The sequence below is a fragment of the Chanos chanos genome, chromosome 3 (assembly GCF_902362185.1).
Source record: "Chanos chanos chromosome 3, fChaCha1.1, whole genome shotgun sequence".
Classification (NCBI taxonomy): Eukaryota; Metazoa; Chordata; class Actinopteri; order Gonorynchiformes; family Chanidae; genus Chanos; species Chanos chanos.
Window position 1 is genome coordinate 45,482,776 of NC_044497.1, and position 27,500 is coordinate 45,510,275.

A 27,500-nucleotide genomic window follows, 5' to 3' on the forward strand; every position below is an offset into this window, starting at 1 on the left:
TCAGCAGCAGTGAATCTGTAGCTATGTGGTTTAGACGGTCTGGACTAACCCTCTAAGCCTCTGTTCTTCAGTTCAGTCTGTCAGAGATCAGTCTGCTGTGTAAACATCGTCACATCAGGCCCTGTACATTTTTGGGGTGATGGAATTCTGTCTGTAGGTGAGGCAGATCAAATGATTCCGTTCACCAAACACGATCTATCACCTCTTGCCCACCTTTGGCTGTTCTCTCGGCAGCATGTCCCGTTTCTGCTTAGAAAGCCGCGTCGTAATGACTTCACGATGCTAGTTTACCCCTCAATCCATCCAGTTCAAACACGGAGTGACAGAGTGTCAAGACCACAACACAGTGCATGTGTCTGTCTTCAGTAATCCTCTGTGGCATTCTCCAGTATAGGTACTCTTTAAGTATCTTTTGTTTCATCACACACCAGTTGAGCCACTGTGATTTTTCAGTAGACATACTATGAATCCACCAAGGGGTTCTTGGTATATTTAATGATGGAGTAGCCATATGAATCGCCATTCAAGAGAAGTTACCCGGTTCTCTCTGTTCAAAGACGGTTGCTCTGGCACAGTGAGACAGTCTAGGGTAACCTGCTCAGCCGTGCTAAAGCCCATAGTCAGCACTCTCTATCACAGAAGTATTACCTGTTTTCACTTGCCTCTGATCATTTGTAATGAACACTAGGAATGTAATTGTAATTATACCAAACCCTCCTGCAGCGTACCCATGCTATGAATTTACCGTGTTTTGAACACAGGATGTGTGTGTGTGTGTGTGTGTGTGTGTGCGCGCGCGCGCGCGTGTGTGTGTGCGTGTGTGTGCGTGTGTGTTGTGTTTATTCCTGTCGTGTTTGGTTGCTGGTGTGCGTGTGAGGTTGAGTTGTGCAGGTTGCTGGTCTGTTGAATCCAGCAGGCCCCGCTGTTCCTAATTAACTGCTCTAATGAAGCCTGCAGCTCTCCACAGAGAGACCAGTCTCACTGAACATATCGCTAAAAATATACACAATCACAGGTAGGGCTGCTCCAGTGTGTCGAAAACACGCGCACACACACACACACGGATGCACCCTCAGGTAGAGCTGCTCATACATGCCACAATCACACAGTCAGACTGAGCTACTTTCACACACACACATACACACACACACACACACACACATACAAACATATCTACATGCATACCTACACACAGTTATAGAACCTGCCCTGAAAAAGCATGCATCTCGTCCCTGACTTCCACGCTGCCCCTCCAAGGTTTACTGAGTCAGAGAGAAGAGGGCTCATTGCCTCTTGATAGGTTGTGAGAGCACTTGTGTAGTGCTGTGTGTGTGTGTGTGTGTGTGTGTCTGTGTGTGTCTGTGTGTGTCTGTGTGTGTCTGTGTGGATGTTTCTGTGATGGAGATATTTGTATTTGTATTTGTATGTGTGTGTGTAAACCCAAATGTCCTTTTGTTTTCAGGAGGAACCAATCACATTCAGTGAAGAAGCCTTCATCACACACAGGTCAAGTGCTATGAGACAGTTCCTACAGAATGCCATTCAGTTACAGCTCTTTAAACAGGTATAGACACACACCTTTAGTTACAGCTCTTTAAACAGACACACACATACATACCTTCACTTACAGCTCTTTAAAGAGGAACACACGCACACCCCTTCAGCTACAACTCTTCAAACAGGTACACACACACCTTCAGTTGCAGCTCTTTAAACAGGTACACACATCCAGCTACGGGTTTGTAAAAAGGTGGACAGACATGTATAGAAATATAGCAAGTATCTGATGAGTACTGCATCCTCCATTACACTCATATTGTTCTTGTTCTTGTAGACATGGACTATATTGATGGTGTGTGCGTGTGTGTGCGTGTATGTGTGTGTACGTGTGTGTGCACGTGTGTGTGCGCGCGTGTGTGTGCACGTGCGTGTGTGTGTGTGCATGTTTGTAGTTTATAGATGGCCGTTTGGACTTGTTGAATTCTGGACAGGGCTTTAGTGATGTGTTTGAAGAGGAGATTAACATGGGAGAATATGCAGGTGAGATGGGTATACACTGCTTTCTCTCTCTCTCTCACACACACACACACCCACACACACACACACACACTCTACTCAGAGCTTAACTAACATACATCTCACATTACATCTGGAGTGTTCCTCACTGTGTGTGCCTTTGTGTGTGTGTGTGTGTGTGTGTGTATGATATGTTCCTGCAGGCAGTGATAAGACATATCACCAGTGGCTGCTGACAGTAAAGGTGAGTAGTAACCTCAGTACATAAGGAACAACACTAAAGTATTAGTCGTAGACAGTGGTGAAATATTAGTACAAGACAACCTGTACTTGTACTGGAGATTATGAAATTATAAGTGTTAACTAAAGTACTTTCATTAAAGAATTCTGTAGTACTCTTTAATCAAATCCGAGAGCGATTGAAGTAAACATTGTTGGATTGCATGTACCTCATTTTGTTTGATTTTTTTAACATCACCTTTTTATGCAGTTGCCCATACTGATTTGAACCAAAAAAAAAAAAGAAAAAAGACAATCACCGGTCCTCCCAAGGTTGATACAATCACATACTGACTTGTTTTGTCTTCCCTCCTGACTTTTCTCACTTCCACTTTGCAGCCTTTCATTTCTGTTTCCCTATCAATTGTTCCTTTTGTCTCCCTGACCTCGCAAATTTCATCCCAATTGTGATGGCAGTTTCCACCAGTGGACTAAATTAACATATCAACAGTTAGATGGTGACCATTCTGATTGAATTACTGACAATAAGACAAGTGAATTAGGACATTTATTCAAGGCACCATAACACACCTCTTTAAGAACAGCATTTAAGCGGTTGCCTCAGTGTACTCCACTGTCATTTTGGTCTGTCTGGAGTCAAGTTAGTCTATTTTAGTTTGATCTATCTCTCTGTAACCTCGGGGTCTACTCTCCAGTGATTACTGGACTTTCTGGCTGCGTGTTGGACAGCAGCTGTGTTTGTTTGCTTTTCTTCAAAATAGTCTTAGTCCTTTGAGCTCTGGCACCACTGCTAAAAGAACTCTACTGTGCACTGCTAAAAGAATTCTACTGTGACTTTATCACTGAGACCTCGCTGGGTCTTCCTCACCTTCTTTTTTTTTCATCCTCTTCCTCATCATCCTGGCTGATGTAAGTAATTGCACTTAACATAGTTGAGAGGGTTTTGAGGGCCCTCTGCTTATTTAATGTAAGTGTTAAGTTGGGTGTTTGGAGTTTGGAGGTCCTGAATGATGATACTGGAGGATGAAGCTTGAAGTTTATGTTGTGTTTTACTGACTCTTAGGAAGGAATTTGTTTGTGTGCTGAGTGCGGTTTTACAGGAGAGGAATCTCAATGCAGAGAGAATCTCTGTACCATGAACTGTGATGTTGTTAATGGATTTAGGCTGATGGAGAGTTATTTTTGACCATTACTGCAGTATTAAGGTTATTAATAATAACCGTAACTGCATCAATTTGATAAATTAAGATATATTATTATTATTTCCTCAGGGTTACCAGATTATTTGTTGAGTAAAGTAATTGCTATTACTGTATTTGTATTAGAAAGTCTTTTCCTATTTGAATCTGACATTTGTGAAATGTTTAAGTACTTAAATTAGAGAGCATTTGCAGTTACTGTTGAAGAATTTGAGTGGATTGTTGAGAAAATTCCTCAGTTTTCAGGAGCTAAAGACCAGAAAGTTAGATGAGGAAAGATGAGTTCCATCTTTGGATTAGTTGTCTGAGTGCAGAGTTGATGAGGTGTGTTTGTGTTAATCAGTGATGTCTGGGATTATATAGCTAGGAATGTATTTATTCACAGCTCGGCAGTAGCCTTTAGAATATGGACTTGGCAAAAGTACTCTCTTTGTGTCATCTCTATTGCGATGTTTTTAGATAACTTATTTTTTTTAAATTGCCTTAAATTAAAGTAGCCTTTTGTAGCTAATGATGTCATCAACTTTGTCTTAACAGAAAGGCGGTGGAGCCATTTTCAACACCATGAAGACCAAAGCTAACCCAGCCATGAAAACCGTCTACAAGTTTGTAAGTTTGATACGAAAGTCTCAAAAGTTGAGAAAAGGGAAGAAAGGATCTATCAGTCTTCTGTTCTTACCCAATCAGTTATTATGTTATTTTGATTTTTTTTTTTTTTGTGGTAATTGATGGTATGTGGTGATTTTTGCATAGTTGTGTAACTGGATAGGCACACACCTACATACTCACACTCAAATACACGCTTACTCAACAACAGCCTGTGTCACACACACAGCATGAACAGTGTATTGAATAATTCTCCAGTCTCATTGTGTGTGTTTTGTCACTGTCCTGTAGGCCAAAGATCATGCTAAAATGGGTATTAAGGAGGTGAAGAGTCGTCTAAAACAGAAGGTAATGTTTTGTCTGCATGTACACTGATGCTCACACATCCAGATACATATATACACATCTGCAGGTTAATTCATATAGCTGCATCTCTTTACGTAGTTATACATGCAGACGGTGACACATCCGTACACTGCCGTTCCCAGTATAATCTGCGTTTGCTCGTACCAGTCCAGTAGGTTGAAAACGTCTCTGATGATGTTGACAATGGAGAGACAGGCTCAGAGGGGAGGCCCTTGGGTTTTTGTCTCTGTTTCTGTGGCTCTTAGAGTTCCTGTAGTTCCTTTAACTCTGCTGCCTTACAGGAACTGACTGAGAACGGTGACTCTGCCTCTGGAGATGACGCCAACCGCCTCGCCCACTCCCCCTCCTCTCACAGAAAGGATTCCAACACCTGGGATGAGAGGCGGCCAATCACAGTGCACTTTGGACAGGTGGGTGGAACCCTATTTAGCACGGTGTTTTTAACAATGTTTGTTTACCATGTAGAGGAAATGCTCTGGATAGTGCCAGTGTATTCAGATGTGTGTGTGTGAGAGAGCGAATGAGAGATCAGAGGACATAGTCATATGTAACTACATGATTCTGTGTGTGTGTGTACATTTATGATTAGATGATACACTCATCTGAGAGTGTGTGTGCACATGTGCGTCTGTGTGTGCGCGTGTGTGTACACGTGTGCGTGTGCCCACATGTGTGTGTGTGCGTGTGTGTGTGTGTGTGTGCTGTAGCCGACACGTGAACCTCCCTCCCGGCCTCCTCAGCCTCAGCGACCCCTTCCTCCCAATCCTTCAAAACTCCAGCGCAGCAACCGACCTGTGAGTACCCTGGCCAGCATGACCTCTGACCTTTGACTTCTGGCCCCTTAGCTTTGACCTCTGAGCCTGGCTGTGGGTGCTGATTGGCTGGTTGAAATGCCTGGGGTGGGCAGGGTAGCATTATATGTCTGATCACGCATATGTGACTTAAGCTTATCTCTTACCAATTCTAACACACACACACACACATATACATCTGTGTGAACTTATACACTCATCTGGAGCCATCCCTATGTTTGTGTGCGTGTTTGAGTGTGCGTGTGTTTCCTTCACTGCATAATAACAGTTGTGTCTCTGCTGCACTGACACTAGTGTGGTCCTTCACACCTTGCTCCAGTGGTCTCCTGAGGGGAAAGGGGACTTCTACAGCTTCTCTGCAATTCTCCCTCTCTCTCTCTCTCTCTCTCTCGCTCTCTCTCACTCTCTCTCACTCTCTCTCTTATTACCAACAGTCTGTGTGTCCAGAATGTTTTGAACACTGATGAAAGCATTCACTGTTTTGTACATGAAGACCACTCTTTCTTCAGTGGAAATGAGCCAAAACAGTATCGTGTTTATTATGCACTGTTTGATTGTTTCACTACTTGCTGATAATGAAAACGTACCTTGTCACCCACCTCTCGCTGTCTCAGGTTCTCTCTCTCTCTCTCTCTCTCTCTCTCTCTCTCTTTTCCTCTGTCCTCCTCATTATTGCTTCCTTCCTTTCTTTCCGTCTCTTTTTGATGCAGGGCTCTCAGTGCAGACTCTTAGCTAGCCTCTGTTGTCCAGCTCCTCTCTAATAAAGCTTTGTAACTTTCCTCCTCTCAGCTCGCTGTCTTTCTCCTTCCCTCCTCTTCTCCGGAGTGGTGGATTGTCCTTGGATCTAAGTTTTCACATTTGTAACCTTTCTGACCTCTGCTGCAGTCAGCAGAAGTAAGTAAATTGTGTAAAGTGTGTATGTGTGTGTTTTAAAGAAGATGTGTGTGTTGTTTGCAGGCTCGTCCTCCCAGGCCGTTGGTAGCCAAGAGACCTCGCAGCAACATCGGACTTGAAGGAAGCCCTGAACAGTAAGACAGTCTCCCAGAGCGCCTGTGCCCAAGCGCACGCACACGCACTCACAGTCTCAGTGAACACACACACACACACACACACACACACACACACACAGTGAGATATATGAGTTCTAGTACCTCAAAATTGAATTGTCCCATACATACTTCTGTACTTCTGTATTCTCCTCCACTATCACACACTCTCTCTGACCGTTAGAGAGGAGGTCTGATTATCATCTTAGCTAATCCCAGAACATTTTTTTTTACAAAAAAGGTCCCCATTTTGTTTTTTTTACTTGTTCCAGATAAATGAACAGTTTTGTTGTTCTTACATTGCACCTACTTGCCTCATAAACAATATCATTTATAGAATTTTATGTTGCCCTCGATTTCCACTGTTAGTTAAATTAGAAACTGTAAGAAAAGTTTGTAAAGTGGCGTTACTGAGGTTTTCATTTTTCTCACACTGGGTGCTAATTGGGAGCTGTGACTCTGGCACCATCTAGTGGACGTGCAGCTGCAGTGAACAGCTGAAGAGAGTACATCACTTTGATTGACAGCCTTTCTCTCTTTCTGTCTGCTCAGGTCTCTGTCTCTTACTCTTAGCACTTGGTTCATGCGTGGCCACACGGTCTAGCAAATCAACGGATGTGGAATGATTCGACAACTGTGTTATGATTGTAACAATGACCATGATGATTTTAGTCATGACAGTGATTGCAATGATATAATGAATGCACCTCTCTTCTCTCTCCACCTCCTTGTCTCTGTCCTTGTTTTTGCGTGTGTGTGTGTGTGTGCCCGTGCACATGCGTGTGCATGTGTGTATTCCTTTGTCTCTGCTTTGTCTGTATGTGGGCTGTTGTGTGTCTGAATGTGTGCGGGTATGCTGGTACATGTGCCTGTGTGTGTGTGTGTGTTTGTCTCTTTTTCTCTCTCTCTCTAGTTATGTGCGTCCTACACGTCACTACACGGTATTTCTGTCTGAAGACTCCTCCGGCGACGAACTCTCACACGAAAGCGACTCCATCACAGTTTTTCCTGAAAACTTCCTCCTCTCCACACCTTTCGAATGGTCTCTCGTCTTACTCTTTTCTGTTGTTCTCTCTATCTCTGTCTACTCTTGCATTGCTTAAAAACATCCTGTAGCATCTCTCTCTACCGCAGGATGTTTTGTCTGTGCTGGTTGTAAATTTGATTGGTTCTAATAGCTGTCACTTGTAATCTCACTGCTGCTGATTGGCTGTATTCAGCATGTCCTCACTTCCCCACCCTCTGTGGACACCAGAGGGGAGCATACTAAGGCAAACAGCATGGAGCATACTGGGATAAATAGTATGAATATAATAACAGATGCAGTGTCATGTGTGTGCAGTATAACTTTTCAGAGCTTCAGCAAACAAATTCCTTCATCTTGTCTTACTAGCTAATGTTCAATATGTTTTGTCCTAAAAAGGATTCAGCAGTTTTTTGTCTTTTCACCATCACATACACCAGTTTTTTTTGTTTGTTTGTTTTTTTCTTTTTTCATTTTTGACATCACCTTACAACAACTTTATAAATGGGGTTTTGCTGCTTTTTGCTAACATTCGCCTCTTTATAACTGGAGATAATAGGAATGAAGAAGGCTGGGATCTCCTTTGTTCAAATTGGTTAGAATTTTGAAACTCAGGGGTCTCGGTCAGTGATATGTTTCAAGCCCCATCTATAGAGTTGTTTAAAAGTAACATCACGGTAACAATGGACAAAAGTTGGCAAATTGTCTATTCAATTGTTTAATCATTATTTTTATTTCAATATTGCTGAGTCATTGTCATAATGTCCAAGACATCATCTGTCTGTCCGGCTCACGTATTTCATATCTTTAGATTTCTGTCATTTATGTCTGTATTATATCATTTAAATGTGTGTGTGTGCGCACGCACATGTGTGTATTTTTAGGCCTCAGCCGTACAGGTCCTTGAAGGAGGCGGACCTTGGTGAGAGAGAGGATGAGGAGGGTTCGGGAGTGGAGCGTATCCAGGGTCACACGGCTCCTCCGAGCCCAGTATCAGAGCGTGTGAGTGATATGAACCTACTGGGTGACTTGTTTAGTAGTGGCCAGGAGGGGGATTCAGAGAGTCAACAGCACAGCCTGGCCAGGAGTCTGGAGGAGTTACGAATCACTGCAGACACCAATCAACAGCAAGCCAAATTCAGCTATCAGGTTAGAGCTAACACACACATGCATGCAAATTCAAACTTGCAGGCATGCTTGTAAAGGTCAGTTCAGAAATTATGTTTACACACACGCACACACATGCACAGACACACACACAGTCACGAACGTACCCAAATATCCTAAAGTGCATGTGAAAATGCCTCATGTTTGTCGGTACAGTTGATTTTGGTGGTTTTTTGCATTCTTGATGTGTGTGTGTTGGTGTGGGTGTGGTTTGTGTGTGTGGGTGTGATTTTTGTGTGTGTGTGTGTGTGTGTGTGTGTGTGTGTGGGTGTGTGTGTCTTGAGCACGTGTCATATATTCTCTCTCTTTTTTTTTTTTAGATTGTGTTTGTGTGTAGTTTGAGAATGTGTGCAGAACATCTTCAATGTATATCTAAACACTAAATGTCTGTATGAATCACTCTCCCCAGAGAATGGATTTGAGTAGCAGTGAGCGCACACGGACGCTGCCCGGCCTCAAACACTCCAACCCTTACAACAAGCTCTGGAGCCAGGGGCAGGATGACATGGCTCTACCCAGCCGTGAGTCTCCGACCTGGGAAAGACCTCTGTCCGTGCCCCCGCTGGATCCTCCAGAACCACGACCCGCAAGCCGAGACAGTGTGGGTCCCACCCAAGAAAAACCTGAGCTGGGAAACATCACCATCCCACGCCCTCAGGGCAGAAAGACACCAGAGCCAGGGAAGGTTCTGGCACCACCTGTGCCGGTTCCTAGGGGTTATAAACTGGAACAGAAGGAAGGTGGCATCAGCGCAGGGGGGCAAGAGTTTCGGCAGGCGTTAAACATGTCCCCCCTTCTGACCTCCCAGCAAGCAGACAATACTGACCTTCTGAAATCGGCGCCGTCTGGTTCAGAGGAGGTGGACATCCTCAGTTTATTGGACCCTCTCAGTGGCTCATCCACGACAACGTCAGAGAAAGACCACGCCTTCTCCAAACCAGCCCTGCCCCCTCGACCCTTCCCCTCCTCTCTGCCCCCTTTTCCACCGCAGGCATCTCTGAATCCTTTCACCCAATCGGTACCGTACCCCACCAATAGACACTACGCCCCCTCTGGAGGAGGGAATCCTTTCAGCTCTGCTTATGTGCCTCCAGGCTCCACCTATTTTCATACACAGACACCCCCTCTTTCTGTGCCTGTGGGGGTGTTCACACAGCCCTCTCCTTTGGGTAATATCAGACCTGCTTTCCCCCCTTCCCGACCACCTCCCTGCTCCAATAGCAGCGGAGCTCTCTCCAGCCTGTTAGACTCCACACCCCCTCTGTCAGCGTTGCCACGGCCAATCACAGAGCCAGACGGTACTGGCAAGAAGGCCGAGCAATCTCAGGATCCGTTTGGGGATTTACTGGCTTTAGCCACACCCACTGTGTCAGCCACACACCCTAAAAGGAGAGTGGAGGACCTGAGAAGGAAGTGGGAAACTTTTGACTAGCTCCACCCCTTTTCTGCTCTTTCCTGATGAGACTGACCAATGAGGGGCACCACTGGTGTGTAAGATGACCAGTAGAAAGCCCAGGGGCAGTAAAATTGAATATGCCCCTGCTGGCCTGGAACTTTATGCTACATTTTCATGTTTCTGCACTGAGCTTTCCTCTGGCTATTACTTAACAGTACATGTGCACACACGCACAGACACAGACACACACACACACATACACACACAGGTAAGAAAGTATCACAGTGTAACACATGTGCTTCTGTTTTATACCTGAAGCTGCTTAGAGTGCCCTCTGTAGGAAGTAAAAAGTGTATGTTACTGGTGCTGCTGTAGGTATGTGTTAGTGCTGTTTTGATGTGTGTGTGTGTGTGAGTGCGTGTGTGTTAGTGCAGCAGCCAGTTCTAGCTTCTTCTGTGCTAGTGTCTGACTCCATGGTGACGTGTAACCAAGTGTCCCCCGCACACACACACACACACACACTCAGAGTCTCTGTAGAGGCTCCCCCCTGTACAGTGTTTTACTGCTACATGCTTTATTTTTAGCCACCGCCTTTTGACTTGAGACCAGCCACCTGTTCTGAGGATGGAGATTTGTCTTCTGTTTTATTTTGACTTCACTGACCTGTCAGACACTATGATTAATCCATTTGTGTGCGTGTGCGTGTGAGTGTGCGTGTGCGTGTGCGTGTGCGTGTGTGTGTTGCTTTCTGTCCTGACTCACTCATGACTGTTACTGTTGTGTATCCCTGTTTATCAGAGAGAAATGACCAGTTGTGTGTTGTGGCTTTTATTGTGTTGGCTTGCATTGCTACCTGCTGGTCTGGTCATATCTAACCTGGTGTCAGTCAGCGGTGAACCGGTTGCTGATTCTACTGCATTACTGCCCCCTACGGGTTGGAGGTTCTTCAAGTCAGTATGGCCTTGGTCATGTTCACTAGAGCTTAATACTAAGAGAGAGATCTACACCAGTATGTGTGTATGTGGGAGAGAGTCCATATCTGCCGATAGCATTGTTTTTAGTGTCCTGACTCTGAGACATAGCCAAAAACTGTCACATTTCAGATGGCATCATCTTTTTATGGTTTAAATTCTGAATACAGTGAGAATACATTTGTTCACTGTGTATTTATTAGCTCTCTACAGCTCTGTACGTCTTTTAAGGAGGGTTGTACCCACACGGTAAAGGACAAAGTAAGCAGTAAAAACCTTTATTCTCTCTTCCCCACATATAGAATGCTGCTACCACACACACACACACATACACATAGGTCTACTGGCTCAAGCTAAACTCTAACAAGATGATCAAGGACATCCTTTTGTATCCATACATGCCAGCCTTTATCAAAGACATCCAAAAACACTTTACTTCATACCCTGTTTTTTGTTGTTTTGTTACATGAAATTGAAGTTGTTTGCAGTGAACTGAATAAATCTATACACTATGTTCCAGGTGAAGTCAGGGAACACTAAAAATTCAGCTCTTAAATTACTCATGTGGAACTCAGCAAACGCCACCAAACAAAATGAAATGCACCACAGAAAATGGAGAATTCCAATGGTTTTCCAAACATAAGAGTAGTCATTCTAATGACATCACACCCAGCACAGAGAGCAGGTCCAAACTGAATCCTAGGGAGTCATATCTTGAGAGTCATATATTGAGAGTCATTCGTTGAGAGTCATATCTTTGGAGGCTGGATCAGACCCAGTGTAGAAGTTCTTCCTTTGAGGTTTGAATGTGGTCAATGTTGTAGGTTATGCTTTACTTAAAAAGATTCATAATCAGGTGAATATTTCAGCCTCACACTGATAGTTTCAGGAGTTGTTCTTTTAGTAAAAATAGACATTCTTAGCTCTGTTTATCAGGTGAATAGGGTGTTGTATTTGCAATCGAATCAAAAGTAGCTTTACTGTGTATCCAAAGAAATGTAGGACAGTGAATATTTGTACTCTGTAGATGTAAGGTATGGAGGATCATATTCAGCCATTGTAGTTGTAGTTAGATAAGTAAATTGATAAGGTGGATATTAACTTGGTTGTGTCTTAAAGTAGTAGAGTAAAAAAAAGTCATCAAAGAACAACTTTGACCACAAATGCCTGCGATGTTGCATTCTCTGTAGAATGATGTTCAGATCTGACATAGCTATAGGCTGACCCTAGAAGTTAAAATAAGACTTAGAGATCAAGAAGTAACACCTGTGTTATCCAACGTAAAATATCTGAAAGTGGTCTTTGTGCAGTACCTGAATCAAAGCACACCCTACACATACTGGAGATACATTACACACTCTATCTGAAGTTGCCTTACACTAAAGAATACCCATGAGTTACAGGTTCTCCTGGGAAAAATATAGCCCAAGTTCTCGTGTGATGTTTATCAGAGTAGAATTACCTGAGTTCTCAAAGCCAGTCTTTAAAATTCCTTTCAGGACTGCAACTCCAAGCAATAGTGTGCCTGTGTTAGGTTAACCTGCATATCAGTTGGATCAGGAATTCTTATAATATCTATGGCAACAGTGAAATGTTTTAACTGACATATGAACAAACAGCCTGATCGTCTGTGTTTTAAGATAATCGTAAGAATATGAAGTTCCATTTGAATCAGTATTTGGGGAGAGGCCTTGAAAAGCTCATATAGAGAGTTTAATATCCTGCATATCCTACTCACTGCCCCCTGCCCCAAAGAATGTGTCTAATAAAAATGTGAACCTTTGTCTTTTTTTTTACATAATGGAGCACTTTTTTTCTGTTGGGTTTTTATGTTGATATTTTGTTAATGTATCTCACCATTAAAGAGCACATATCATATAACTGTGACTTGGACTGTCTTAGAGTTTTTCCTCTTTTTTTTCTATCTTTTTCCTCCCTTCTCTAAAGTATTTCTTTCTGTATGTCAGCCATCTTTATCTCTATTGTGTTTTGACCCTGTGCTCAGTATGTGACATTGTCATTCAGAGTGATTGGCTGGTGTTAACACCCAAAGAGACATCTGCATCAGTATAGGTTAAAGGACACACAGGATAGAAGAGATCTCTACAGAAATCAGGCAAATATTTATTCTACAATACATAATACATGAACTGATCCGCTTAGTATTTCAGTATATTTCGTTCACATTTTGTTTTTTGAAATTATTATTTCGATCGAGAACTGATTAGTTCTATCAAGAGCTAGTTAGATCTGTCAAGATGGGAAAATGTGAAAATTGTTTAATGTGTGGTGAAGTCAAGTTACAGTAGATTTCTTTTTTCATTTTTTTTATTTCACAGCTGTTCATTTCTCAATGAAATTTCTAAATTTTCACCCCTAAGTTTGAAGGTGTATTTCTCCCTCTGTTCAGTTTTAATTCTATAAGGTAATTTAACAATTACTTTTACTCCATATTATTGCGTAAGCGCATTAAATGTTTCTGAAGGTTCAAAGTTTGCTCGTGACTGAAAACGGACAATAGTGAACTCTTCTGAGGTTTGCTTATGTTGCACATACTTGCCTAGCAAATCTGGGCTTATATGTGAATTGTGAGTCCATTCAATATATAGAGATTTAATGAGAAGAATTTGGCATTATGGGGACACCTTGTGTAGGGGAGCTTTAGTGGCTTATTATGATACAATTGAAGCACACATGTTTAAGACTTTACAGAGTGGCTTTATTACAACAGTGTCCTGACAGGAATATTTTACACGTTTTTACATTCCAAAAAAACAAGGAACTATGATAATGTCTCTAAACAATATTGCCCCGGTAATTTATAAACTATACAGTGTTTTTTTTTTTGTTTCCTTTATTCCAGTGTTCATTCCAGTGTTGCATCCCATTTACATATAGGAACAGAGAAAGACAGAGACAGAAAAAACAGTCAGACCAACGACCTGCGTTTTACGAGTTCAGAAATGAGGAAACTGCTATTTTTCAAAAACAAACATTCACAAACAGCTCAAATCAAATAAAAGAACAAAAATAGTTCATAGCTAAATGACATTTCTTTCTTCAGTAGTGTGTTCGTGCTACTCTCCATACAACAGTAAATCACTCCGTTTACAGTGTAACCACTAGATTAGTGCTGTAATATCACACGCAGTGATACCATTTAAACAGCTTAGGATTTCTCATAACATTCCCAAATGCCTGAAAAAAAAAAAACAAACTGCTGTGAGAAATGCTCGCGTGTGTTTAAATGCATGTAAGCAATCTGCGGTTATGTCGTTTCCACACGTGTCCACGCACATGTTGGTGATTGGAGGTGGTGAGTATTGTATCATGTATCAACATTTTCATAACGTTCTCTTAACACCTACCTCCTGAACTGTGTGTGCCACAAGTGAACTGCTACAAGCACCAATGATGCTGAAAGACTGCTACTTTTGTCCGCTTTAAGGTTTTCAAACACACAGCCTACTTTAAGATGTATATTTTTAAAAGACATAATGTGATTTGATTGTCATATAGAAAGCATTTTCATGGCTTATTTTGAACAAATGTATCTGTGACTGTAGGTGCCATATCTTGCTTCATTTGGCCAGCGGTCTAGGGCATCGTTTTTTGTGCATCAGAACACAAAGTTCTTATGCATTTTGTTTGTAAACATTGAAGAGAGGTCAAACACCTGCTACTCTACAAAGGAACTCCCTTTGGGTAAATGTGAAAAAAAAAAAAAGTTAATCATTTTTAAGAAAACAAATATTTCAGAGAACCAGAAATATACAAGCCTTTTCACATTTTTTACATTTTGAGAAGAAGTGAAAGGAGGAACAGATTTTTTTTTTTTTAGGGATGGTGAGCCATGAAGCTAACACAGTGTCCAAAGAGCAATATTCGGTCAGTCCTTAAACCTGACTGGCAGGGCTCGGGTCTGGTGAAGTCTATGAGTGCACTGATGCATATTTGACCACCAATTTCAGTTCAGTGTGAATGAAACCTAACTCACAATATTCACTTCAAAAGCAGAAACAGCTTTTTCAGAGTTTTGTTTTTTTCCACTTGTTTATCCATCTGTTGTTGTTTATTTTTCATTCTTCACTCGTCATCCTCTTCATCAGTATAACATTAGGGACATCAGGGTGCAGTTGTTCCTCCCGCCGGTCCGTTTGAACCCTCCTCATTAGAGTCCGTTATCTCTCAGTGAGGGAGCATTCACCCACCTTCTCTGCATGTTCACTGTGGGGTTGGTGAATGTTTGAGGGGGCGGGAGTCACACATGTCACTCAAGTATGAAGGGGCGGGTACACGAGTGTGATCATATGAGACGTTCCTCCGGAGGGACTTTGAGCATGCTATCCATTTCCAGGCGAGCTCCGGCCACTTCCTGCGCGCTGGGTGAGTAAGCGCCCTCCGACTGACGTTTCCGTCGAGCTGTCATAACCATGAAGATCAAACCGATAATGACGAGCAGGATGCAGCCGCACACCAGAGGAATGGCCACCACAAGCCACGGCACACGCTCACGCTGGGACAGCTTCTGCTCCACACAAAACACAGAGACCAATCAGCAGTCAGTACTGAGCTCAAACAGGAGACATCTCAGTGATGATAAGGCACAGACACAACTCTTACTGCCTTCTTATCCTTGAAACTTGTGCCTCTAAACTGGTACGTGTTGTGTGTTAACATTTTATTTACATTTACAACTTGAATATTTGTGCTAATAAATATATTAATACAATATAAATAGAAACAGGTCATCACTATAACTTATTAAAATGAATCCAGAGCCAATCTTGGTTCTCTTTTTTAAAAATGTTGAGAGTACTTGTGTCCCGAAATGGACGGACACGGCTTAGTACGTACATTGCTTTCACATAATGGGCCACTGAATCCGGTTGCACACACACACTGGAATCTAGCTAGTCGGTCAAGACAGGAGCCTCCATTTTGACAGGGGTTTGACGCGCACTCATTGACGTCCGTCTCACACCTGTGGACAGAGAATGTGTTGGCTTGTCATTACCAGCATGTGACGCATTTTTGTGTGACTGTGTGTGAGAATGTCCCCCTACTTACCTGTCCCCTGTGAAACCTGGGTTACATGTACAGTTGGCTCCCCAAACTGTGTCGTGGCACACGCCCATATTGGCACACTGCACATCCACCTCACACTTCAGCGGGGGGTAGTTCCATCTGCCAAACACAAGAAAACACTGTGAAATACTCCACTCAACACAGAATGCTCAGTGTAACACTTTCCCAAACACTGAAAATATGTAATACTACCATAAACCATACTCCATACTACATACCATACTACCATAAATGGTAATAGTGTACTGAACATAAAAAACACTGTTACATGAAAAACACATAAAAACATATTGTAACAAAAAGCTCAAAACAGAGACAAATGTGTCATGGTCCAGCCCTGCTCTTCCAGATCCTAGTCCATGTTTTCCTTGTGTCCTGTCATGCATGTCTTGTCTGTCTGTTCCAGGTTGCTCCAGTCCATGTTTTACACTGTTTCCTGCCTGGTTTCCGCTCACCTGCTGCCATTTACCTCATCAGCCACTGCATTTAAGCCCTGTCTGTTTCCCCACTAGTCTGCTGGATTATCTTGCCATTTTCATGTCTCCTGTGTTTGTTTGCATCGCTCATGTTACCTTTTTGACCTCTGCCTGTTTTTTGGATAGTGTTTTTGCCTTGTGTTATTGGAACTTCTGCCTGTTTTTTTCTGTCTCTCTGTGTCTGACCTTCTCTGCCTGTTTTTGACCACTGCCTTTGTCTCTGCCCACTGGTAGCGTTACCGTGATTCAGTCTTTTGGATTTTTTGGAAAATAAGACTTCATTAAACATCTGCTAAAATAATTCTGTCCTCTGAGTCTGCTTTTGGGTCCTCGGTCCACCAGGCCTCACCGGCCCTAACACAATTGTGGTTCTGTGAATTGTGGCCCAGGGTAAAGAGAGTAGTTAACTTTTTCTAGTGTGCTTATAATACATATATTTCCTCAAAAGCAAATTTATGGAAAAGTATGTAAAATACATGTAATCTAGTACTTCAAAGCGAGAAAAGTCAACTCACTGTTAATATGTACAGTGTGTATACAGCTTTGTATTGTACTTAAGAGTGTTTTTGTGTGAACTCACTGGCAGTATTTGTATGTGTGTAGCACACACACGCATGTGTGCATGTGTGTGTGTATGTGTATGGAGCACATGATTGTACACTCACTGGCAGCGTGTGCCGCTGTATTCAGGTGGGCAGATGCAGGTATAGTGATTCACTCCATCCACACAGGTGCCTCCGTTCTGACATGGTGAGTCCACGCAGTCATCCACATCTACCTCGCATGTCAAGCCTGTGTACCCTGCATCACACGTACAGTCAAACCCTGCCAGGTGGTCATGGCACATACCATGGAGACAGGGCTGTGACCCACACTCATCTGTTTCCAGTTCACAACTCTGCCCCTCCCACCCAGGTAGGCAGTCACAGCCAAACAGGTTGAACAGATCCTGGCAGGTGCCCCCATTTACGCAAGGTAGCGACTCACACACAGGTGCCCCGACGCACCCGACCTGTGCATGCTCCCCTTCCCTCCGCTGAAAACGAGCGGCCTGGGGTGGAGTGCGGTCATCGACATACGGAAAGTAGACTCCGCCCACCCGCACAGCTCCTAGGCAACCGATGAAGCTCTCACCCAATGTTACAGAACTGGAGACATCGCTAAGAAAATCGACACTGCCCGCAAGTGCAGGGGCACTGCTACCGTCGAAGATGCCATCAACTGTGATCTGCCAGACTGAAGCCTTGCGTTCAGGGTGTGTCATGAACACTCGTACTCGATGCCAACGGCCGTCTGCCACTCGACGTTCGCCAGAAAATGCCAGCGGTTCCACGCTGTTCTCGCCATAAACCTCCACCCGGATATTAGCATCCAAAAGTCCAACCAAAAGCAGTTCCTCTCTACGGAATGCCCGCAACAGCACACCATTCTCCGTGCGCGTGCGTAATTCCATGGTAACGCTAGTTACTGCATCGACCAGAGAGCCCTCAGTGCTGTAGTGAAGGGGACTGTTTTCAAAAGTAGCGTTTGTAACACCTAAGGACAAAACACAGATAACGTCACTCAAATAATTAAATAATTGGAAAATAATGCATATATAACTGCAAGAATATATCAAATTCTATGTTACCACACTGGGACAATGCATAATGTGTAATGTACAGCAAAAATAACATAAGTTGACACGCCTTTTAAAAAGTGGCTAAGCTCTTTAAGATAAATATTGCATTTATTTAAATGCTGCTTATTTATATCAGATGACTCTAAAACAGCGCCACTCACACTCGTATCCATCTGGCAGGTCAACACAATGACTTCCCATCATACAAGGGTCACTGACACACCACACACGTGTCTCGCACATCTTTCCCGTGAAGTTGAGGGGACAGGAGCACACAAAGTCATTCCAAGTGACGGTGCATTGGCCTCCATTCAGACATGGCTCCGCCTACAAACCAAACCAGCACCTATCACATCTAGTCATTTCTACTCTCCTTAGGACATAATTCATTGGTTTTTTGATCAGACCTAGCACCTAAATCCAGAACTCCTGGATTTCTAATTTTATCTTCTCATTAAGGACTGATTTCTACCTGGGCAATAGGTGTATGCACTCATGTAAGTCAATGCCTTATAAAAGTTTGGTGGAAACCAAAATCTCTAAGGCTTTTGGATTTGAGGACCAGAACTGAACAGCACTGGATGTGGTAAATAGATGAATTGAATGAGGCATGCTTGGTTTAGACTCAACAATGTCAGAGACTGTAACAGAAATAGTAGGATCTTTAAGTGTAGATCTCAGACAGGCATACCTGTAATACCTATAATACCTACAGTAATACCTGGATAGTACATGTGTGAATCTCACCTGAAAGATTTAGTCTGTGTACAAGGGAGTCTCACCTGACAGGTGTCATCACTGATGCAGCCTGGCTGTACGTTGTCCACATCACTGGAAAAGTACACTGTCTCGTTCGTCGTGCTGTTCCATGCATCCACATCGAGGTGGGCACTGTCGATACGGAGATCCTGCAGACAACCCTTAAAATGCCCTCCCCACGTCTCTGCCTCTCCTTCTTCTGGTAATCCCCCTACATACACTACATCCCCAACCATTACCTCCACCTCAGGCAGTTCTCCAATGGGATAGTGCAGCCCAGCATGCTTGAAAAACACCTGTCCCTGTTGCACCTTAATCTCCACCAGCTGTTTCTCTCCATTGGTAAGGAATACGGGGGCAGTTAATGGCGTAGCTGGAGGCAGGGAGCTCACGAATACTCGGCCCCTCTCTAGGTACACAGTGAAATAAGGCTCTGCCTCTGACTCCTCCACCAGTTCATCTCCCTCACTGTGCACCGGTCTGCGCAGCTGCAGCAGCAGGCTGTTTGGACGCAGCGAACGCAAGAACATTGAGACACTGAAGTTTGAGCCGTGAGAGTCAGCCACTTCATAGGAGCTGTAGCTTATACTGTCCTCGTGTCCATATGTCCATGATGGATACTCTAGACGGGCAGAGAAAGAAAGGATTTTAAAACTACCTTTCTCAGTAGACCACTGTCAGAGAAAAATTATGTTGATTTTCCTGGGTAAAATATCCTGAAGTTATACAGAGTTCATTTCAAAGTTATTTTGAACTACTGCTGTCACCTGCATTGTTACATTTATAATTCGATGCTTGGCGATAACTGAACCTTCTGTGAGTTTGCTGTGGATGGCAAGCAGGATTCACAAATCTACAACAAGATGTAGTGTTCTTACCCTGGGAGCAGTCATGTCCATGGTAAGGGCGGTGACAGTCACAACGGTAGGTGGTCCACAGGTCCACACAGTGACCGTTCTGGGAGCAGGGATCCGGTTCTTCATGGCACCACTCTGTCTTACTGCAGCCCAGTTCCATGTCCTGAGAGGCATCTTCAGGTAGATCCTGGGGCACGATGGGTTTGAGGTCGATCAGCAAGTCCTCCATACAACCCACAAATCCTTGTCTGCTCTCCGTATTTTCCAGGTACTCTTCTGGTGCTCCACCCACAAACACCTGTCTGATGGAGTCTGGCTGGAGCACAAGAACATGGTCTGGATCACTGTCCTCTACCATGCAGCCTTCGTTGTCACAGCCGGGTCCTTTCAGAAGCAGCACCAAGTTCTCATCTAATTCCACGCTGGCATCGCGCCACCCTCCATCACTCACCAACCCAGAGAAGCTCACTTCCAACCAGCCCTCCTCTGACTCCGCCCTCACACGCAGGCCACCTCCCACTATTTCCATAGAGAGGAAGCTGTGGATGTCACCACGGTAGAAGAGCAGCATATCCGGCAGGGTGGTGCGGAATCGTAACCTCATGCCCAGGGGGTGGAGCTGTTGCCCAGCATCTCTACGCCTACGTTCAGTCTCCTCAGGCAGCTCCACCCTAATGAAACCAGGCTGCGTGAAGGAGAACGTGGTGGGGGTGGAGCAGACCTCGTCATAGAAGCCCGGCTGACACAGACAGAAGTGTCCGTGCTCATCACCCTCTATCCATGGCTGACAAGTGGCACCATTTTGGCAGGCATGGTCCACACAGCCCAGGAGCTGCACATCACAGTGATGCCCTCCCCAGGGCAGACTGTCCTCTGTTTCAGGCTCAGGACAGTGACACGTGTAGTCTGCCACCCCATCCTCACACCAGCCACCGTTCTCACATGGGGAACTTTCACATTCATCTATGTTCACCTCACATAAGTCACCTGAGAGAGAGAGAGAGAGAGAGAGAGAGAAATACAAATTTCTATTACATTTCAGTAATATTTCCATTTTTCATCATCAAACTTGCTATTTATTTGCAGTATGACATTAAACTATTAGTCTATCTCATATTTGTACTACTTGAGCAATAAATGTGTCTAAGGTACATCTATTCCGTCTCAGTTACTTCCACAACTGAGACTGTGTAATTGTCTAAATATGTCAAAGCACGTCTAGTTGTCACTCAACCCATTTTTCTTAAACACTCATCCTCACCTGTGAATCCATCCTTGCAGGTACACACATATCCATTTACCATGTCCTCACAGGTCCCTCCATTTTGACATGGTGCAGACTGACACTCATCTATGTTTATTGTACAGTTTTCACCTGGAGTCCAAATAAGCAGAAATAACTATATATTCAGGATATTCAAAGGAACTTTGGCTGATATTCAAGACAAAGTGACAAAAAATGTATTGTGTTATCACAACATTTTACCAATGTAACGACATCACACCAATACATATTTTGCAACTATTATGGTTGTTCTGTTGTTGTTATTGTTTACCTGTAAAGCCAGGCTGGCATTGGCAGATGTACCCGGCTGCACTGGCATAGCTGAATTCCCAGTCTGTTTCCCAGTGTGAGGGTTCTGACTTCTCAAAGCATTCTCCATCATTCTGACATGGACCGTCAGCACACTCATCAATATCCACCTCACAGTTCTCCCCCTCGAACCCTGAGCACAGACAAATAATATTTACACTTCTCATTTACACAACCAGCAAGCATCACTTTCCTCCTTTACTTCACCTGAACATCAGTAGACAACATTAACAGTTCTCCCCTCATAAGAACTCTGCATAAACATCTGATGGACTTCCCCCCTCATAACCTGAGCACCAGAAAAATGTGCAGTTCAGCCCTGCTAATCTAAAAACCAGAAAAAAAACAGTACAGCTTTTAATCCTCATAAACTTCACATGAATAATGTTCACATTTCATAACCAGAATGCTACAAGATGAGTTCCAGTTGCACAGAATTAGAGCTGGTCTTCATAACCAGAAAATCAAAACATGAGATTTTCCTTGCCCTTCATTACAGCAATGTCATTTTTAACAGCAGCCATTATAGTGAGAACACTCCTGAACACAAAACACATGAACATTTCACATCGACGTAAGTGGGAAAGTGTCACGTACCCGGCCAACAGTAACAGGTGTACTGGTTTACACCCTCTTCACAGGTCGCCCCGTGCTGGCAGGGATCAGACGCACACTCCGGAATATCCTCCTCACAGTGGTCACCCATAAAACCCGTACCATTGCAGTCACACTCATAACTGCACAAAGTCAAAACACAGTGTCTGTTACTGTACACATTTTAACCACCCAGGGGGAAAAACAGGTGAAGACACACAAAATAGGAATAAATGGTTTAATATGGCATTAACGTATTAATAAACAGCTCAAAATATGGAGATGTATGGTTATGTGTTATATTCTGAATGAGGGATACCTCACTCAAGCTACTGGGAAAAGCAGGTCAGAGAACTTCACAGATTACAGCTAAATCTAAATAATTTGTTAATTTTTCAGTGTAATTTTTCAGTTTAATTTTGTCCATTTCTTTATGTAATACAGTGCTCTCGCTACATAAATCATGGTTACTGTTGCATATTGTTGGAATCAAAGCACATATTGCTTTCTCTAACAAACCATGTTGTTCCTGCGACTTAACTATCCTCAACCCCATGTAAATGCGTGTTGTGTAAAATGATCTGATAAATTTGGGCATCGGCTATGGTACTGCTGCCACTGAAAATAAATATTCTCTTTGATCATAAGTAAGAATGTAAACATTCCAGTATGACCTGGCTGTCTCGTTTTATTTCAATAACATTTTCTATTATTGATATTTCCCCCTTCAAACACTGTCTCTTCTGCCTGTCAGGCTAGGTGAGATGAGCAAAGCTAACGAGAGCAAATCGCCTGTTTACCACACTATGAGTAACGGAGAGCCGTCAAGCAACACTCGTTACGCTAAATTGGTGCCTGATCACTAGCAGTTTTGAAAGGGGCCCATCTTCTTCTTCTTCTTTTCCAGGGAACTAAGGAACAGAAAGGGCTAAGAGAGAATTTGGAATGGTTCAAACAAAGTCGAATCACATTTTAATACTCTACCTGTCTATCAGGTCTTGACAGATCCCTCCATTCAAACATGGTTCACTGGCACATTCGTCAATGTTGACCTCGCAGTCTATGCCCTCAAACCCACGCACACAATCACAAGTGTACAGCCCCACCAAGTCATGGCAGGTCGCCCCGTTCTGACACGGGCTCGACTCACATTCATCTATCTCCACCTCACAGTTTACTCCTGCAGAGTCAGAGTGAGAGAGTCAGAGTCAGCACAGGGAGTCAAAGTCACAAAAGCTTCTTATTGTGCCATTTGTTTGTTTCTTCATTCCTCTTGTAAGGTCAGTTGTTATCAGTTTCTTATTATCATTGCATTGGCCTTAGTCTCTGTGACATCACTGAGTCTGAGTTTCTGAGTCTGACATCTGAGTTTCAGATTGAAAAAAGAGAATTTGATGAGATGATGAATCCAATGAGATGATGAAATCCAAACAATTCAGTTATTCCTCATTACTTATGATACTTTATTACAGTGAAATTTGCCAGTCTGTGTTACATTAACCTGACATGAGGCCTCAGACACAGACATATATGTTCAGTGTTGAATACACTGTAGTATATATGCAGTGCTGAAATGGGCTTAAAGAAAAATAATGAAACCTTCCCCTCATCCTTCCTGTTTCCTCTGACAAAGTCAAGGAAATAAATAAACAGAGGAAATTTGTTTTCCTCCAAATGCAGTCTTTCAAGAACATATTTCTACAGGTGAATGCACAAACACACACCCCTGAACACAACATAAGGGCTCCATCAGTTCTGGAATTGTAAACAGATTTTTTTGCACTGCTGTGACACAGCTAACAGAATTGCCCTGACTGCAGCGGTGACAGTTAGGTGTCTTCTCTTTCTATGCTGATAAACGTTCAGGATACATTGAACCGAGAACAGCCTAGTTAAGAGTTTTTGGCAACTGAGAAGAGAAAACACAGCATATTTGGCAGTATTAAATTAGCTCTAAGAATGTGGAACGCAAAACGTATTCCACGTACACTAGAATGAATGTGATTAAGAGAGCAAAGGTTACAACAGTACATGTAATAATCAAGGTGTTAATGAATGTACAGTAATGAATATGCTCTAGACTATCAACCTTTGTGAATTTTCTTTAATAGTTATTGAAGACAGATAGGATCACACTTGGCACTTTGAGGTACTTTAACTAGCCACACACACACAGGCACACATTGCATGCAGTGCCTTACCACCATCTTACACCCCGCTGTGTAGATAAGAGCGGGGTTTCACAGATAATGCAGTCCTGATTTAGGCACTCTGAGAAACGATAATGTGAGTTTTAACTCTACACGAGCCTGACTGACAGCTTAGAGATAAACCAGCTCTGTCACCTACCTAATCTGCCCTGGTTACTCTCCCTGTGCATTTTCTCAATGTGGTGGGATATTCTCCAACGTGCCCAAGTTTCAAAGTGAGTAAAAGTGGTTTTTGGGGGTTGTAAAAGTTCAAAAGTGAAGAAATTTTTAAGAGAAAGAAAGGTGAAACAACTCTATTTGGGATAAGACACGGGGCTGTATTACCATGTACCCATTGCTCTCTCTCTATGAATCCTCCTAAATAGAAGCCATTGTTGTTTTTAAAATCTATGGAAAATCTCTCACTGCTTTAGTAGTTTTTAATGAAGGAATGATAATAGAACCTAGTTGTTTTCCAAACATCTGAGTGCAAAGCATTGAGATCTGTTTCCATTCAAACCTCAGTTGAGTGACATCACTAAATCACGCTGGACCTTATTCCAACTTGAATCATTGTGAGGACCTGACATGGCCGAGTCAAGCAGTAATTTGTTAACAAGAACCAGTTCTCAAGAGCAAATTAGTAACAGTCCTCCATGAAGCTCGGCTGTTAGGGCAGAAGCAGGGAACTGAATGGGCATGTTTACAGCAGCAACAGTAGGACGTGTTTACCTGTGTATCCCAGCAGACACTCACACACGTATTTGTCTTTCTCATTGATGCAGGTGGCGTTGTTCTCACATGGAAGAGAGGCACATTCATTGATGTCAATCTCACAGTTGTGACCCTGATAACCCGGCACACAGAAACAATGATACTCCGCTGCTCCATCCAGACAAATTGCTCCGTTCTGACACGGATGAGACGCGCACTCGTCTATGTCTTCTTCGCACAGTTCACCTCGGAAACCCACCGCGCACACACACTCGATGCCATCCGGCAAACGTTTGCAGGTGCCGTTGTTAAGGCAGGGTTGGTCTGCGCAGTCGGGCATATGTTGACTGCAGTCCTCGCCACCAAACCCAACGGGGCAGTAACACGAGTAGCCGTTTAACTCATCCATGCATTCAGATCGAGGCCCCGTGCACGGATCGCTCTCACACTCATTCACGTCCTCCGTACAGCTCTCACCGGTGACACCGGGCGGACACACACAACTGTACTCTACTGTGCCGGGGACGCTGTGACATTCAGCGCACGATGCAAACACACACGCGTCATACAGCTGGTCACAGTCTTTGCCTGTGTAGCGCACACCTTCTCTGGGACACAAACACACATAGTCATCCATGGTGTCGACACAGGTTGCTCCATTCTGACATGGAGATGACAGGCATTTGTCTGACGATTCGGAACATAGTATACCTGTGAGAGTGAGTGAGAGAGAGAGAGAGAGAGAGAGAGAGAGAGAGAATTCAAATGACTTGATTAACATAAGTGACAGTGTACAGTATATGCATTAAAATGTAATATGCAGTAACTACTGTTAGTTGAAAAAAGAGGACATTAAACATTGTAAATCAAAGGTTTTTGCTTCATCCCTCATTCATTAAATCTCATATCAAAAATCATTTTACTTCTGCTTTTGTCATTTGGCTTGGAAATGATTTGTGGGATCATAGGATTTAATGTTATATAATTACTGTGGTGTATTATTTACTTGTTGTTGTGAATGAACGGAATCTAAGCCTCTTATCATATAAGTGAAAAGAGTCCTTTGAGTAGCTGTCAGAGAGAATCAGAAAAAGTCCCAGACACAGAACACGTGACTCTTGGTAGTAGAAACGAGGTTTAGTTCTGCTTCTCAGACTGCCTGGTTAGGCCAGTAAATCCAATTCTGTGTGTGTGTGTGTGTGTGTGTGTGTGTGTGTGTGTGTTTTAGTGTGCGTGTGTGTTTGTTCATATGTGTGCGTGCATGCGTATGCGTACACTTTCAGCCCAAAGCTGTTAATTCCACTGGACAGACAGCACAGGAGAGAGAGTCCTGAAGACTTTTCCAGATTTAACAGCAACTCACACCACAGCTCAGAGTTAAATCCTCACACACACACACACACACACACACACGTACACACACTCTTCAAGGTTCTCTTAAATTCCTTATACACAGATCTCTAGGTTTTGTTACACCATGTTACAGAGCACACACACACACACACACACACACTCCTCAGCATGCTCGCATGGTTTAGTCACCGCTCCATACAGCTCTCTGTCGTGTATCTGCTGTAAAAAGCTTGTGCGAAAGTTACTGAATAAAGTCCGTCTGCAGAGATTCAGTTTAATTGTAGCTGTCAGTATTTGAAAGAAACGGGACCACCTCTCAGACCATAAATCAATGGCACAAAAACCCCCCTGTGACTAAACAGACGTGAGAAAAACCTCATAAGACCTCCTGAAACAAAGCCAATGCAAGAACAAGGGAGTGTCTGAGAGAAGGAGATTTATCTGAGTGGTGGTGCATTTGGCAGCTGGTTCATTCAAGCTAAATGAAAACTACGTAGAGACAAGGCTGTGTGTGTGTGTGTGTGTGTGTGTGTGTGTGTGTGTGTGCGCGTGTGTGCGTGTGTGCGTGTGTGTGTGTGTGCGTGCGTGTGTGCGCGTGTGTGTGAAGGCATGCCTGAGGAATCCTGGACTGAGCTGAGACTGAAAGGTGGGAGCAGAATGTTTAGTGTCTATTTGACAGTCAGGCTTTCACAAACTGATAGCTGAGACTGCTCTCATTGGACTGACTGTGTCATTGTGTGTGTGTGTGTGTGTGTGTGTGTGTGTGTGTGTGTTTTATTTTTCTTTTGTGTCTATCTTCTACCTAAATTCAAATTTATGTTTGTGTGTTTGTTTGTTTGTGTGGTTGTGTCTGTGTGCCTGTACATCCATGTCAATGTACATCTATTTTTTAATGCCTGTGTATGTGTCTGCGTGTGTGTGTGTGTGTGTGTGTGTTTAATGTCCATGTTCATGCTGTTCTCTTCAGATTCTATCCATTAACTACCTCATTGATCTCAGCACTCAGACCAGTAGCACTAACTCTGGCTGTGGGTTCTTCCCCAGGTCTCCCATGGTCCATTACTCTCCTAACGAACCATCCTCACAGCGTGATCATGAAACTCAGCCACCAACACAGCTGTCAATCCAAAACAACAACAGGGAGCACAAAAAGCCTCAGGCAGTTTTTCCTTTGCCAGAGTGGCCTGAGGCATGCTCGCCAGGGCTCTCAGGCCTGCAATTCTGCAAAACTATCTCCTGATGCTGTCTACTGAATACTAATTTTAATATGAATTTTTAGTCTGTTCTGGCACAATTTTTACTGATATCTGACCAACAGATGTCTATATATGTTACCATGTGTCAACAGAGTGTGTGTGGTTGTGTTCAGAAAATTTGGCATTTGTCAAGAATTTCAGGAAAAGCATCCTAAG

At 43.4% G+C, this 27,500-nt stretch overlaps 2 protein-coding genes across 2 annotated transcripts in view; one reads left to right on the top strand and one right to left on the bottom strand.

Moving 5' to 3' along the window:
• dennd1a (DENN/MADD domain containing 1A) overlaps positions 1-12,592 on the top strand; it is a 47,734-nt gene extending 35,142 nt beyond the window's left edge. Inside the window, exons 13-22 of the mRNA XM_030768299.1 lie at positions 1,463-1,564; positions 1,953-2,040; positions 2,220-2,260; positions 3,993-4,064; positions 4,353-4,409; positions 4,709-4,837; positions 6,197-6,267; positions 7,199-7,327; positions 8,194-8,458; positions 8,886-12,592. Coding sequence (XP_030624159.1) covers positions 1,463-1,564; positions 1,953-2,040; positions 2,220-2,260; positions 3,993-4,064; positions 4,353-4,409; positions 4,709-4,837; positions 6,197-6,267; positions 7,199-7,327; positions 8,194-8,458; positions 8,886-9,908 — 1,977 coding nt within the window. The 3' untranslated portion in view covers positions 9,909-12,592. The remainder of the gene's footprint in view (positions 1-1,462; positions 1,565-1,952; positions 2,041-2,219; positions 2,261-3,992; positions 4,065-4,352; positions 4,410-4,708; positions 4,838-6,196; positions 6,268-7,198; positions 7,328-8,193; positions 8,459-8,885) is intronic.
• A 2,557-nt stretch (positions 12,593-15,149) lies between these two features.
• Positions 15,150-27,500, bottom strand: part of crb2a (crumbs cell polarity complex component 2a) — a 20,943-nt gene continuing 8,592 nt past the window's right edge. Inside the window, exons 2-13 of the mRNA XM_030767940.1 lie at positions 24,754-25,446; positions 22,817-23,012; positions 21,836-21,975; positions 21,201-21,371; positions 20,906-21,019; positions 19,666-20,631; positions 18,811-19,409; positions 18,190-18,355; positions 17,073-17,943; positions 15,914-16,030; positions 15,701-15,827; positions 15,150-15,371 (exon numbers count right to left, since the gene is read on the bottom strand). Coding sequence (XP_030623800.1) covers positions 15,150-15,371; positions 15,701-15,827; positions 15,914-16,030; positions 17,073-17,943; positions 18,190-18,355; positions 18,811-19,409; positions 19,666-20,631; positions 20,906-21,019; positions 21,201-21,371; positions 21,836-21,975; positions 22,817-23,012; positions 24,754-25,446 — 4,382 coding nt within the window. The remainder of the gene's footprint in view (positions 15,372-15,700; positions 15,828-15,913; positions 16,031-17,072; positions 17,944-18,189; positions 18,356-18,810; positions 19,410-19,665; positions 20,632-20,905; positions 21,020-21,200; positions 21,372-21,835; positions 21,976-22,816; positions 23,013-24,753; positions 25,447-27,500) is intronic.